Raw genomic sequence first — 13,635 nt, 5'->3', positions numbered from 1 at the left:
CACACCTCCTCCTCACTGGGGGTCCAAAAGGGTCAGGAACTGGGGGGCACAAAGGACTCCAAAAGGGTCAGGAACTGGGGGGCACAAAGGACTCCAAAAGGGTCAGGAACTGGGGGGCACAGAAGACTCCAGCTCAAGCTGCTGCCTTTATTTTTCAGGGGGCTGCGGCGCCATGTACGAAATTCACATCGAGTCGGAGGAGTTCAGAGAGAAGCGGACGGTGCAGCAGCACCAGATGGTTAATCAGGTGAGGGGGGGCACGGGGGGGGACACACACTTGGCCTGGCTGGGGATGATGGCGTTTGGGCACGTGGGACACAGTGGGGGTGTGTGTGTAAGTGAGTGTGCACAGTGCCTGGTGCGCGCGATGCCCCTGTGGTGATTCGTAGTCAGTGTGTGTGTGTGTGTGTGTGCAGTGCTTTAGTCTGGCATGTTAATTGTGTGTGTGTGCACAGTGCTAATTACTGCCTGCACACACACACACACACACTGTGCCAAACTGGGGACTGTGCACACGCAGCACCTGGCTGCAGGAGCTGCACAGGACACACAGTGTGAGGATAAAGGGCTGTGTGGGCACACGGGGTGAGTGTCTGAGTAGCTTCTCCTTCCCTCCCAGTAAGGACCAGTGCCTCTCTTGCCTCCCTCCCAGTAATGACAGCAGCGTAGCTCTCTCTTGGTTCCTTCCCAGTAAAGAACCAGTGCCTGTCTTGCCCACTTCCCAGTAAAGAACCAGTGCCTGTCTTGCCTCCCTCCCAGTAAAGACAGCACCATAACTAGCTCTTTCCACCCTCCCAGTAAAGGACCAGTTTAGCTCTTTCCACTCTCTCAATAAAGACCAGTGCCTCTCTTGCTGCCCTCCCAGTAAAGACAGGAGTGGAGCTCACTCTTCCCTCCCTCCCAATAAAACCAGTGCAGCTCTTGCTGCCCTCCCAGTAAAGACCAGTGCCACTCTTGCCTTTCTCCCAGTAAAGACAGCAGCATAGCTTGCTTTTGCCTCCTTCCCAGTAAAGGACCAGTGCAGCTCTTTCCACTCCCAGTAAAGAACCAGTGCCTGTCTTGCCACCCTCCCAGTAAAGAACCAGTGCCTCTCTTGCCACCCTCCCAGTAAAGAACCAGTGCCTCTCTTGCCACCCTCCCAGTAAAGACAGCACCATAACTAGCTCTTTCCACCCTCCCAGTAAAGGACCACTGCAGCTTTTGCCTCCCAGTAAAGACACCAGTGTAGCTCACTCCTGCTTCTCTCCCAGTAAAGGACCAGTGTTGCCCTTTCTTCCCTCCCAATAAAGGACCAGTACCCCTATTGCCAACCTCCCACTGAAGACCAGTGCCTCTCTTCTCTCCCAGTGAAGACAGCAGCGTAGCCCTCTCTTGCCTCCCTCCCAGTAAAGAACCAGTGCCTGTCTTGCCTGCCTCCCAGTAAAGATAGCACCATATCTAGCTCTTTCCACTCTCCCAGTAAAGGACCAGTTTAGCTCTTTCCACTCTCTCAATAAAGACCAGTGCCTCTCTTGCTGCCCTCCCAGTAAAGACCAGTGCCACTCTTGCCTTTCTCCCAGTAAAGACAGCAGCATAGCTTGCTTTTGCCTCCTTCCCAGTAAAGGACCAGTGCAGCTCTTTCCACTCCCAGTAAAGAACCAGTGCCTGTCTTGCCACCCTCCCAGTAAAGAACCAGTGCCTCTCTTGCCACCCTCCCAGTAAAGACAGCACCATAACTAGCTCTTTCCACCCTCCCAGTAAAGGACCACTGCAGCTTTTGCCTCCCAGTAAAGACACCAGTGTAGCTCACTCCTGCTTCTCTCCCAGTAAAGGACCAGTGTTGCCCTTTCTTCCCTCCCAATAAAGGACCAGTACCACTATTGCCAACCTCCCACTGAAGACCAGTGCCTCTCTTCTCTCCCAGTGAAGACAGCAGCGTAGCCCTCTCTTCTGCAGCTTTTGCCTCCCAGTAAAGACACCAGTGTAGCTCACTCCTGCTTCTCTCCCAGTAAAGGACCAGTGTTGCCCTTTCTTCCCTCCCAATAAAGGACCAGTACCCCTATTGCCAACCTCCCACTGAAGACCAGTGCCTCTCTTCTCTCCCAGTAAAGACAGCAGTGTAGCTCTCTCTTGCCTCCTTCCCAGTAAAGAACCAGTGCCTGTTTTGCCGCCCTCCCAGTAAAGACAGCAGTGTAGCTCTCTCTTGCCTCCTTCCCAGTAAAGAACCAGTGCCTGTCTTGCCTGCCTCCCAGTAAAGATAGCACCATATCTAGCTCTTTCCACCCTCCCAGTAAAGGACCAGTTTAGCTCTTTCCACTCTCTCAATAAAGACCAGTGCCTCTCTTGCTGCCCTCCCAGTAAAGACAGGAGTGGAGCTCACTCTTCCCTCCCTCCCAATAAAACCAGTGCAGCTCTTGCTGCCCTCCCAGTAAAGACCAGTGCAGCTCTTGCTGCCCTCCCCATAAAGACTGGTGCTTGTCTTGCCACCCTCCCAGTAAAGAACCAATGCCTCTCTTGCCACCCTCCCAGTAAAGACAGCAGCATAACTAGCTCTTTCCACCCTCCCAGTAAAGGGTGCAGCTCCCAGTGCAGCTTTTGCCTCCCTTCCAGTAAAGACACCAGCAAAACTCGCTCTTGCTTCTCTCCCAGTAAAGGACCAGTGTTGCCCTTTCTTCCCTCCCAATAAAGGACCAGTACCCCTATTGCCAACCTCCCACTGAAGACCAGTGCCTCTCTTCTCTCCCAGTAAAGACAGCAGTGTAGCTCTCTCTTGCCTCCTTCCCAGTAAAGAACCAGTGCCTGTTTTGTCACCCTCCCAGTAATGACAGCAGCGTATCTCTCTCACCTCCCTCCCAGTAAAGACCAGTGCCTCTCTTGGCTCCCTCCCAGTAGAGACAGCAGCATAACTAGCTCTTGCCTCCCTCCCAGTAAAGACCAGTGCAGCTCTCTCTTCCCTCCCAGTTAACAGCACTGTGTGTGTGTGTGCACAGCAGTTCCAGCTGGGTGCTGTCACAGGTGTGTGTGCGTGCACAATCAGTGTGCAGAGCTCACACAGTGCTGTGTCTCACAGCGTAGCCCACCCTTCCCAGCACTAAATAGCATTAACCCTTCATTTTTTCCCCCAGTAATAACCAGCAGAGCCAGCCCTTCTCACACTGTGTGTGTGTGTGCAGCACACACTCACAGCTGGGGGTGAGCACGGGCACACACATGTGGTGCCCAGCTCTGTTCTAGGCAGAGTGAGCACCAGTCAGAGGATGAATTCTGTGCCTGATTTCAAAGCAGAGCCCTTCCCACCCCAGGTAATACACAGTGTAGCCCTTTTCCCCCTCAAATAATAAATAATAATTAAAAGCATAGCCCTTCCTCCCCCCCCGTAATGAACACTGTAGCCTGCCCACCCTTCTGATTAAAAATCCCAGCTGTTTAGTTATTAATAACTAGAGTAGTTTGTGTGTGCAGCGCTTCACTGTGGGGCTGTGTGTGTGCACAGCACTCACAACTGAGTGTGAAGGGCTGTGCACACCCAGTGTGAGGATTAAATGCTGTGCAGGGTGTCCAACAGTCCAGCCCCTTTCCCCACAACAAACAGCACAGCTGTGTGCAAGCAGCACTTGTCCTGCCTGCTCATGTGCCACGAGAGTGTCGTACCTGCACACTGGGTGAGTGTCTTAATTGTGTAGCTCTTTCTTCCTAATAATAATTAGTGGGGGGAAGGAAGTGTCTTTAAATGCCTTTTCCTTTTTCCCTGGTAATAAACATCACAGCCCTTGTTTTCTGACCATGTAGCACTTAATTGTGTGTACACACAGCAGGCAGGTCTGATTAAATGCCACACAAAGTATTACAGCAGGGTGTTTGTACATGAAACTTAATTGTGTGTACACACAGCAGGCAGGTTTGATTAAATGCCACACAAAGTATTACAGTAGAGTGTTTGTACATTAGTGGTGTTGCTGGCACTCTGCTGTGGGGGTGACGCTTGCAATTGGGTGACTTTGTGACTTAATCCACCATTTTCAGTGTGGATTCATAGCACTTTTTTGCCAGATGAGCTGGGCTACAGCCCTTTCACTGTGCACAACCACCACACCGTGACACTTTCCCCCCCCTAGAACCACACCATGACACTTGTCACCCCTCTAGAACCACACTGTGACACTTATGACCCCCCAAGACTCAGTGCTGGTGTCTCTGTTGCAGGCACTGAGCGAGGAGATCAAGAGCATGCACGGACTGCGCATCTTCACCTCCACCCCCAAACCCTGACGCTTTATTGAGCAATAAAGATGGTTGAGAGGTGCCCTCCGGGCTGCTCCCTCCTCCTCCTCCCAGTGTATCTACAAAATTTATCTCCAAGTGCTGTGTTTTCACCTGTGTGGGGCTGGGGGAGGCTGCAAAGGGAGGGGGACAGAAGAAGAAACACCCCTCTGAGAGAAGAGCAGGAAGGAGAAACTTTATTATTGCTGGGTCCCTCCCTCAGCTCCCCCCACTGTGCTGGGAACACGAGCAAGCTGCTCTTCCAGGCAGGGGACAGGCTCCCCTTGGGCCAGGCACTTCTTTTCCTCCCCCCCACAGTGCTGCTGCCAAAGGGGAGCTTAAGGCTCTAAGTGCATCGTCTCCTCCAAAAAAAAAGCACTTCCAAAAATAAGCTCTCTCCCAGGGGGAAGCACACCCCCCGGGCAGGCAGCTCAGAGGCCAAGCACTGTGTCCGTGGGGGCCAGAGGAAAATTGGGGAGTAGAAAGCAGCGCTCAGAGCTCTGCCCCACACCTGTGGGGAGCAAAACCCCCTCCAAGGCTGAGTCCCACCCTGAACCCGGGTGCTGTTCTCACCAGACTTGAGCAGGTGGAACATGGAGCAGGTCACCTCAGCTTCTAAACCATCGCGGGGTAGAAGTGCTGCCTGGTCAGGGACCGGTGCTGCTGGGAGCACTGTCTGGTGTCTCGGGGCCTGCGTCGCTGAAGGCGAAGCGTAGAAGTGGCGGCGTACGAAGCGGAGAGGAGCGGCCAAAAGGGTCCTCCAGGGAATGGTTTATCTGTCCTTGGAGCCCAGCTTCTCGATCAGCTCCTGCAGAGGAGCCAACTCCCGCCTGTCGATCAAGTTGAACTCCTGGCAGGGAGGAAAAAAAGAGAAAACAACATAAAAACTAAAGGCACCTCTCAAAAAAGCTGCTGGAAAACACAACCTGGTAACACCCCGCATCAATCCATGTCTGCTGCTAGAATTCAAGCATTTTGAGACAGCAAAACTTTTTCTGCCATGAGAAGTACCATGCTGTTCTGCACAAGTCCCTCCTTGGGTCACAGAAGAAGGTGCAACCTGGTAACACCCCGCATCAATCCATGTCTGCTGCTAGAATTCAAGCATTTCAAGACAGCAAAACTTCTGCCATGTCCCTGAGAAGTACCACGCTGCTCTGCACAAGTCCCCCCTTGGGTCACAGAAGGTCACAGAACAAGCTGCTAAAATACTTAAAAAAAAAAAAAAAAAAAAAAAGGTGCTGCTGCTATTTCCGAGTCGATTCTTGAGCTACAAACCCCCCCAAGCTCTCCTCCGAGGCTGGTTTCATTTGCTGCAGGTCGATAGCTAGAACCTGAGAGGGGAAATAAAGCGTTTACAGCCAACTCGGCCACGCTTCCTGCAAAAAAAAAAAAAAAAAAACCAACCCCAAAACCCAACCCCACAAACCCACAGCTGTGTGGTTTGCAAGGTACAGAGGGTGGGAGGTGAGTGTATCTTCCAGCGCACGCCACGGCTTCAAAGAGCGAGGAGGCTTAAAATCCAACTCTTTTTAAAAGCAAAAAGGGAAGAAGAAACCCCAGAGGCAGGCGAGCGGCTGCTGTTTCGCAACTCACCTGCACGAAGAAGATAAAGTGCTTGAAGGAGGTGTTGAGGTGGGCCTCCTCCTGCAGCCGCATGACGGAGTCGAAGTGCTGGTGGTAGATGTGGGCGTAGACGCGGAACAGCCGCTTCAGGATCGTCTTGGCCACCGACATGAAGTTCTTGGGAAAGGGGACACCTGAAACGCACCAACACACACGAGTGAGTCCTTCGGTTTGGTCAGAAGAACCAAAGTGAGATGTCCTGGATGAGAAGCTCAACATGAGCCAGCAGTGTGTGCTGGCAGCCCAGAGAGACAAACCGTGTCCTGGGCTGCATCAGGAGAAGTGTGGCCAGCAGGTCCCGGGAGGTGATTCTGCCCCTCTACTCTGCACCCTGAGACCCCGCCTGGAGCTCTGTGTCCAGCTTTGGAGTCCTCAACACAGAAAGGACATGGACCAGCTGGAACAGGTCCAGCGGAGGGCCACGAAGATGCTCAGAGGGATGGAGCACCTCTCCTATGGAGACAGGCTGAGGGAGCTGGGATTGTTCAGCCTGGAGAAGAGAAGGCTCCAGGGAAACCTTCTAGCGGCCTTTCAATACCTGAAGGGTGCCTATGGAAGAGCTGGAGAGGGACTCTGTCAGGAGGGGTAATGATAGGACAAGGGGAAATGGTTTTAAATTGGAAGAAAAAAGATTCAGATTAGATCTCAGGAAGAAATTTTTTACTCTGAGGGTGGTGAGACACTGGAACAGGTTGCCCAGGGAAGTTGTGGATGCCCCATCCCTGGAGGGGTTCAAGGCCAGGCTGGATGGGGCCTTGAGCAACCTGCTCTAGTGGGAGGTGTCCCTGCCCAGGGCAGGGGGGTTGGAACTCGATGATCTTTGAGGTCCCTTCCAACCCAAACCACTCTATGGTTCTATGATCTCAGTCCTGTACGCCCTGCAGGACATCTCAGTCCTGTTGCCCCACACAGCCGCACTTACCGATCTTTGAAGGGAAGAGGGTTTCATCATCCAGTTGGTCCTGCACCCACGTCATCAAGTAATCGATGTATTTTGGAGCTGAGCACTTGATGGGCTTCTTTATGTTGGTGCCGTCTGCCCAGTGGTACTCGTACCTGCGGGGAGAGGGAGGGAAAAGAAATCCTTTGCTCCAGGAGATAAAAAAAATTGCATTTTCAGGCCCTGCAGTTTCCTTCTTATGTCAGAAAGGAGAGACTCTGCAACACTTGTTCTCCTTGGGAGCACTTTGCCTTCCTGAGTTTCTCGAGCACAACACAGAGTTAATACCTCCATCCCAACCACCAGTGATCGCCCTCAAAAGTGAACTTAACAACCTCCTCTGACATCCAAATATTTCCTCTAAATGAGCCAAAACCTGCCAGAGAGGAAGCATCAGGGCCATCGCTCTCCATCTGAATTGATTCACCTACAGCTTTCAGACACCCTCCAGGGATTGGGGGCTCCCTCTCCCCTCATGAGATGGCCAACTTCCCCCAGAGACTGACCCTGGGGCTTCTTCCCAGTTGGCCAAAGGCTTTGGGAAGCTGCTGTCTCCAATGGACACGTGCTTATCGATCCCATGGCTCCACCAAGCTAGGGCAGATGTCAACCCTAACGTTGTGTGACACACAACCTCCTTTCTCTGCCATCTTTTGCAAAATCCTTCATAAGCAGAGGGGAAAGCCCCATGTTTTGACTGTTGCCTCTTGACTGACGACAAGTGAAAACAAATGGTGCCATTTAAACAGGAAGTCCTTACAGGAAATGTCCCCAAATATAGAAACAGGAACTTGCAGTCTAGATACTTCTGGGTAGAAAAGCAGGGCAGGATGTTACACAGCACCCTACAACTACTGCCCACCGGCCAGACTCCACGCTGCTGCCCCCCAAAACAAGGAGCCTCGAGTAACCTTACAAACAATACCCTGCTGTAGCTTCACCTCGACAAAATACACCTCTGCCCCCCAAAACAAGGAGCCTCGAGTAACCCTGCAAACAATACCCTGCTGTAGCTTCACCTTGACAAAATACACCAGTGCAGAACCAACGTGTAATATTATTCTCCCCACAGGTATTTGCACCTCCTAAAAACAACAAGGCACCCCTAAATGCATCTTTGCTATTTCCCTTCCACAACACCCCAATCTTCTTTGTTACATCAGCTAAAAATACACCTCCTGAAAACCACTGCCTGCGCTTCTCGCCCGTGTGACGAGCGCCAGTGTTAATGGAGGGGCAGCAGCCCCTAAAATCACCTCAGGACAACACACGCTTTGTCCTTTTCATGGCTTGCACCAGGACAAGCAAACTTCAAGCCTGGCTGGTTCAACAGGGTAGATGATACCAGCCCTGATATGGCATAAAGATCATCAGGACTCAAGACACTTGGCTGTTCCCCACTGCACCTACTGGTCTCCACAAGCATGAGGTGCCCTTCCCAGTGTGAACTCTGCAGATCAGCAGCATCAGGCTGCCCTTTTCTCCCTGCAGTCATCGCACACACTGCACCGCTCAAGACACTTGGCTGTTCCCCACTGCACCTACTGGTCTCCACAAGCATGAGGTGCCCTTCCCAGTGTGAACTCTGCAGATCAGCAGCATCAGGCTGCCCTTTTCTCCCCGCAGTCATCGCACACTCCGTACCCTAACCCAACCCAACGCCTCACGTCCTGCCCCGAGCTGCTCACGGCAGCTTTAGAATCACTCGTGCTCAGAAAAACCACACCACGGCCTCTCAGAGCACCGGCTCCGCGAGACACAGGCACAGCAAGAGGTTACTCTAAGTTCCCCAGGCCGGAAGGGACCTCCAAAGGCCATCTAGTCCGACCTCCCCGCAGTCAGCAGGGACACCCCCAACTAGACCAGGTTGCCCAGGGCCTCATCGAGCCTCTCCTTGAATATCTCCAGGGATGGGGCCTCAACCACCTCCCTGGGCAACCTGTTCCAGTGCTCCACCACCCTCACAGTAAAGAACCCCCTCTTGATCTCCAGTCTAAATCTGTTCCCCTCCAGCTTGAAGCAATTGCCCCTCGTCCTGTCACTGCAGGCCTTTCTAAACAGGTTCTAAGAGGTTACTCTGCCAACCTCAATGATTCTATGATTCTAAGTCAGATCTCTTATTTTCCTTAAAACAAGCCATTTTCACAACACGTCTTTTCAGCTTCCAAACAACACAGGGAACGGATCAACAGGGGGAAAAGAGATCCCCGTTGAGACTCCGACAGCAAGACCAGACCCTTCCAGTCAAGACAGATCTCTTATTTTCCTTCAAACAAGCCATTTTCACAACACGTCCTTTCAGCTTCCAAACAACACAGGGAACTGATCAACAGAGGGAAAAGAGATCCCCGCGGACACTCCTCCTGGACAGATATTCAACACACCAGACAAACTGATGCAGCCTCCTTAACAGTGTGGCTTCAGGCCCAGATAAACGACAGTAGAAGAGCACGATGCTGCACCTCGACCCGATCTGGACGTGTCCTGTCCTCTTTTCAGCTTCTTTCCACACACGCTCGAGCAACCCGTGCGCCCGCCTACTTCCCCACATTTAAATTGTGGCCTCAGACCACAATAAACTTCCTACCTCGGTCCCGCGGACATGACGGGACAGCTGGCCTCCGTGCAGAACTCCGTGATGGTCCCGTACAGCATGTTGATTTGGTTGAAGAAATCCACAGCTGGAAGGGAAATGCAGCAAGTTTACACCAACACAAAGCAGAGCAGGCACCGGTTGGCTCCGGTTCGGCTGACGCAGCCCCCGAGGATCGCCCTGGCAGGGGTGAACACGCTGCAAAACTCAGCAAAAATAAACATCCCCCTTCCCTGCCACGTCACGTGGCTGATGACTTCGAGACATTTCAACCATCTAGGAATTTGAATTGCTCTGTCAATTTTTCGCTGTCTGGCTGCCACCCCTAACCAAGCTGTAGGGCACGAAGCGCCGCTCAGCCTTCCGTACCTTGGAAACAACTGCTTTAGGTTCCAGGCACCTTTAAAAAATGGGAGTAACTCAAAAACCCCATTGATTTTGATAATACAGGAGACATTCCCTAGATTGAACATTTGTGGCCTGACTTACTGTTTTCCACAGCTCAAAACTACTCTTTCCTTCTTTAACGTCCAAAGAAACAAAGTTCAAGGCCAGGGAGAGCAACTGCTAAAAGCAAAATAAATCTGTAGTACTTGGCTTTTTAAATTATGCACGCAGCAATAATAAAATGAAAATAGAAAACAAAAAAGAAACTCCACAAACCTAGAGTTCAGCCAACAAGATGGTCCCACTTTTTTCCTGGACTACACGCTGTCACGGTTTTTGCAGCCAACAATGCTAACTCTGGTTATTTTTGTACTTGGGAATAAGCCTCGAGTGTTCCTGTTTGGAATGACATTCACAAACCTCATCGCCTTTGCAAGTCTGAATGCAAAAAAAAAACCCACTACGGTGTGGGTTTTGGGTTTGTTTCTCTCTTTTTGCACGCTTCTGGAGCACAGTGCCCCTTTGACCTGCCTGCCATCGGCACGTCACACCCTTCCTTCCCCTTTATCCCAACTTGGTTACCTCAACAGAGCCTGCCTAGGATAAGAATTCCATTTGGAAAAGTTCTAGGTTCTTCTAAGGATAAAAATCAGAGATTTTGGGGTTTCTCACTCCCCTCCACGCTTGGGCGGATCCCTCTCTCACAGAACTTACTGTTAACTGCGATCCACTCGTTCAGGTCCTCTCCCTCCGGCAGCATCACTGCTTGTCTGAGGTTACCGCTCCCCAGCGTCGCTTCCGCATGTTTCAGGAGTTCATACTGATGGGAGCCTTCAGGAATGTTCTTCTTGGGTTTGAATGTTTTCGAAGATCGGCTCCCACTGACAAGAGAGAAAACATTTCCAGTTAGTCCTTTAACAACGTTCCCATCCCAGAAACATTTTCCATATTACCCCTCACCATCAGGCACTCCCAACTGGGGTGACACCAGTCCTGCCCCGTTTCCCCTGCTGTCGGGGCGGGCAGATCCTACGTGCAAGATGAAGTGTTTCTGACTAAAAAGCCACCTGCACACTTCCCTCTTTCACCTACCCCTTTTTAAAAATCACAAACTTTCGGTGCAACAGCCCAAAGATTCATCAAGAGACACGAAAGGAAAAGCCCACGTAAGTGCTGGGGAACACCACGACCTGCTGCTGGGTCAGTCTGACAGTGGCAAATATTAGACACTCACTGCTCGAATGCACTGTAGGAAACAGCTTGCTAAAAATAGCTACTTAATAGGCTCCAGCCCCGAAACGCAAATAATCATCGTAATCTTCCCTCGCTGTGTTGTAGACAGCTGTGCTCAGCAGCTCAGCCATCGCACAACTCCTCGCCAAACTCCCCCCCCATCCCTACTACCGCCGCCTCTCCCCAAACAGCTGCCAAAAAAACGGGATGGATTTCGATACTTCTCAACCACAAAAAGCTTAACTTTCAGCCCCCGTCAGCTCTCTGCTTCTGAGCAAGAGTGATGCAAACGATGGGATGGCCCCCAAACAGCTGCCAAAAAAACGGGATGGATTTCGATACTTCTCAACCACAAAAAGCTTAACTTTCAGCCCCCGTCAGCTCCCTGCTTCTGAGCAAGAGTGATGCAAACGACGGGATGGCCAAGGCCCAAAGCACAGCCCAGGGGAAAAGGGCTTCTCCGGCGTGTGCCACCGGCGTCCTGCCCCCGTTTCTCGGAACCGGATGCGTTTGCCTGGCACGCACCGCGCGGCGCTTCCTGCTGCGAACTTAGGGCTTTACAGGCTGTTTGTGCACAGTGCTCAGTGCAGAAAAAAAAAAAAAAAGACCTTTAGAGCCAGCTCGCTCTTAAACCAAACCACTACCTCCTGCCGCAGCCGACAGGCAGGCCCAGCACATCACTGATGTGAGGAAGAGAGTCCTCAGGCCAGACCCAGCGCATCGCCGACCCTAGGAAAGGAGTCCCCAGCCCCTTCTTACGCCAAAAACTGCCTCCAGTCCTCATCCACAGCACCCACCAGGCTTTAAGAGCCAGATGCCCTCTCGCCCACCCCCTGTAGCTCGTTAAAGATGCATTTTTTTACACTACACGCCTGTAGCTCTACCAAATTACCGTAGGGTACAGCCTACCCAAAGCCCACCCAGGTGTAAGCCCCTCACCCTCGGGACCAAAGCCTCCTCTTTTCATAGAATCATAGAATGGTCTAGGTTGGAAGAGACCCTTGGGATCATCGAGTCCAACCATCTACCCTACTCTACAAAGTCCTCCCCTACACCATGTCCCTCAGCACTGCATCTAAACGGCCCTTAAACACATCCAGGGACGGGGACTCCACCCCCTCCCTGGGCAGCCTGTTCCAATGCCCGACCACTCTTTCGGTGAAAAATTCCTTCCTAATGTTCAATCTAAACCTCCCCTGTTGGAGCTTGAAGCCGTTCCCTCTCGTTCTGTCACTAATTACCTGTGAGAAGAGACCAGCACCAACCTCTCTACAGTGTCCTTTCACGAAGTTGTAGAGAGTGATGAGGTCTCCCCTCAGCCTCCTCTTCCTCACACTAAACAGTCCCAACTCCCTCAGCCGCTCCTCATACGATTTGTTTTCCAGCCCCCTCACCAGCTTCGTTGCCCTCCTCTGCACTCGCTCCAGCACCTCCAGATCTCTCTTGGATTGAGGTGCCCAAAACTGGACACAATACTCGAGGTGTGGCCTCACCAGTGCTGAGTACAGGGGCACAATCACCTCACCACCACCTCACCCCACACCCCCAAAGCCCCCTCCCACCTCCCAGGGCCTCCCACTATGGCACAGCCTCCCTGCAGACACCCCCACCCCCTCAGGGTCTCCCCCAGTTCCCATGGAATAGCAGCCCCTCAAATTCCCCCCACCTAGGGCAGATTAACCCTCACAAGACAACGCCTCTCCAGAGCCTTCCCTCTAAGGCTGCCCCCAAAAAGGCTTTCCTATCCCCTCACACACCCCTCAAATGCCCCATGTACCCTTCCATGGCACTCACCCAATGTGGGTGCCTGCCCCCCCAGTGCCACCCCACTGCCAGCCCCACCTCCACATCTCAGCCTGGGACCCCAGCCCTGCAAGGCACTCTCTCCCACCCTGCCTTCCTCCCCAAAAAAACCCCACTAAATCCCCAAGACTTCCTCCACAGGACCTATACTCCTCCCTGTGTCCCTCCAGGGCTTCCTCCCAAAGTCTTCCTCGGTCCCTTCTCATACATCCCCAGGAACTCTTTTCAAAGCCTCCCCCCAAAGCCTTTCTCAAGCCCCCTGTGAGCCCCCAGGGCCTCTGCCCAAAGCCACACAGGGCTTCCCCCTAAAACTTCCCTTAAGACCCCTCCCGTGCCTCACCACAAGCCCCTCCTCAGCTCCCTGGCACCTCTGGGGCCTCTGACCCCCAAAAGCTTCCCTCGAGGCCCAGGACTTCCCTCAGAAGCCCATGTCCTCCCCACGACACCTTCCTCAAGCTCCCAAGCACCACCAGCACCTCCCCACAAAGGCCTCCCTCAGTGTCCCCTGCCCCAGAAACCCCAAAAACCTTTGTCCCCCTCAAGCCCTTCCCAGATCCAGCCCCAAGGCCTCCCCAAATTCTCCCCCCTCTCACAGACCGAGTCCAAACACCCTCCCCCCTCCCCCAAATCTTCTAACAACCCTCCTAAAGCCCCTCACAGACCCCGCAGAAGCCTTCCCCTCCCCAAACCCCTCACATAGCCCCTCCCCGAAGGCCTTTCTCTCCCCTCTAAAGCCCTTCACGGCTACCCCACTCCCTCAGGGCCTCCCCAAACACCATCTGCCCCACAACACCTCTCACAGACCGACCCAGAG

General features: G+C 52.8%; 2 protein-coding genes across 2 annotated transcripts in view; one reads left to right on the top strand and one right to left on the bottom strand.

The window, feature by feature from the left end:
* BOLA3 (bolA family member 3) overlaps window positions 1-4,322 on the top strand; it is an 8,392-nt gene extending 4,070 nt beyond the window's left edge. The window contains exons 3-4 of the mRNA XM_014945458.1: window positions 159-247; window positions 4,183-4,322. Of these exons, the coding sequence (XP_014800944.1) occupies window positions 159-247; window positions 4,183-4,248 (155 nt within the window). The 3' untranslated portion in view covers window positions 4,249-4,322. The remainder of the gene's footprint in view (window positions 1-158; window positions 248-4,182) is intronic.
* An 88-nt stretch (window positions 4,323-4,410) lies between these two features.
* The window catches only part of MOB1A (MOB kinase activator 1A), a 12,168-nt gene continuing 2,943 nt past the window's right edge, over window positions 4,411-13,635 (bottom strand). Inside the window, exons 2-6 of the mRNA XM_014945476.1 lie at window positions 10,500-10,666; window positions 9,393-9,486; window positions 6,788-6,921; window positions 5,836-5,999; window positions 4,411-5,089 (exon numbers count right to left, since the gene is read on the bottom strand). Coding sequence (XP_014800962.1) covers window positions 5,012-5,089; window positions 5,836-5,999; window positions 6,788-6,921; window positions 9,393-9,486; window positions 10,500-10,666 — 637 coding nt within the window. The 3' untranslated portion in view covers window positions 4,411-5,011. The remainder of the gene's footprint in view (window positions 5,090-5,835; window positions 6,000-6,787; window positions 6,922-9,392; window positions 9,487-10,499; window positions 10,667-13,635) is intronic.

The sequence above is a fragment of the Calidris pugnax genome, unplaced genomic scaffold, assembly GCF_001431845.1.
Source record: "Calidris pugnax isolate Ruff unplaced genomic scaffold, ASM143184v1 scaffold120, whole genome shotgun sequence".
NCBI classification, from domain to species: domain Eukaryota; kingdom Metazoa; phylum Chordata; class Aves; order Charadriiformes; family Scolopacidae; genus Calidris; species Calidris pugnax.
The sequence above is the reverse complement of the archived record's forward strand: the minus strand, read 5'-3'. Positions and strand labels throughout refer to the sequence as shown.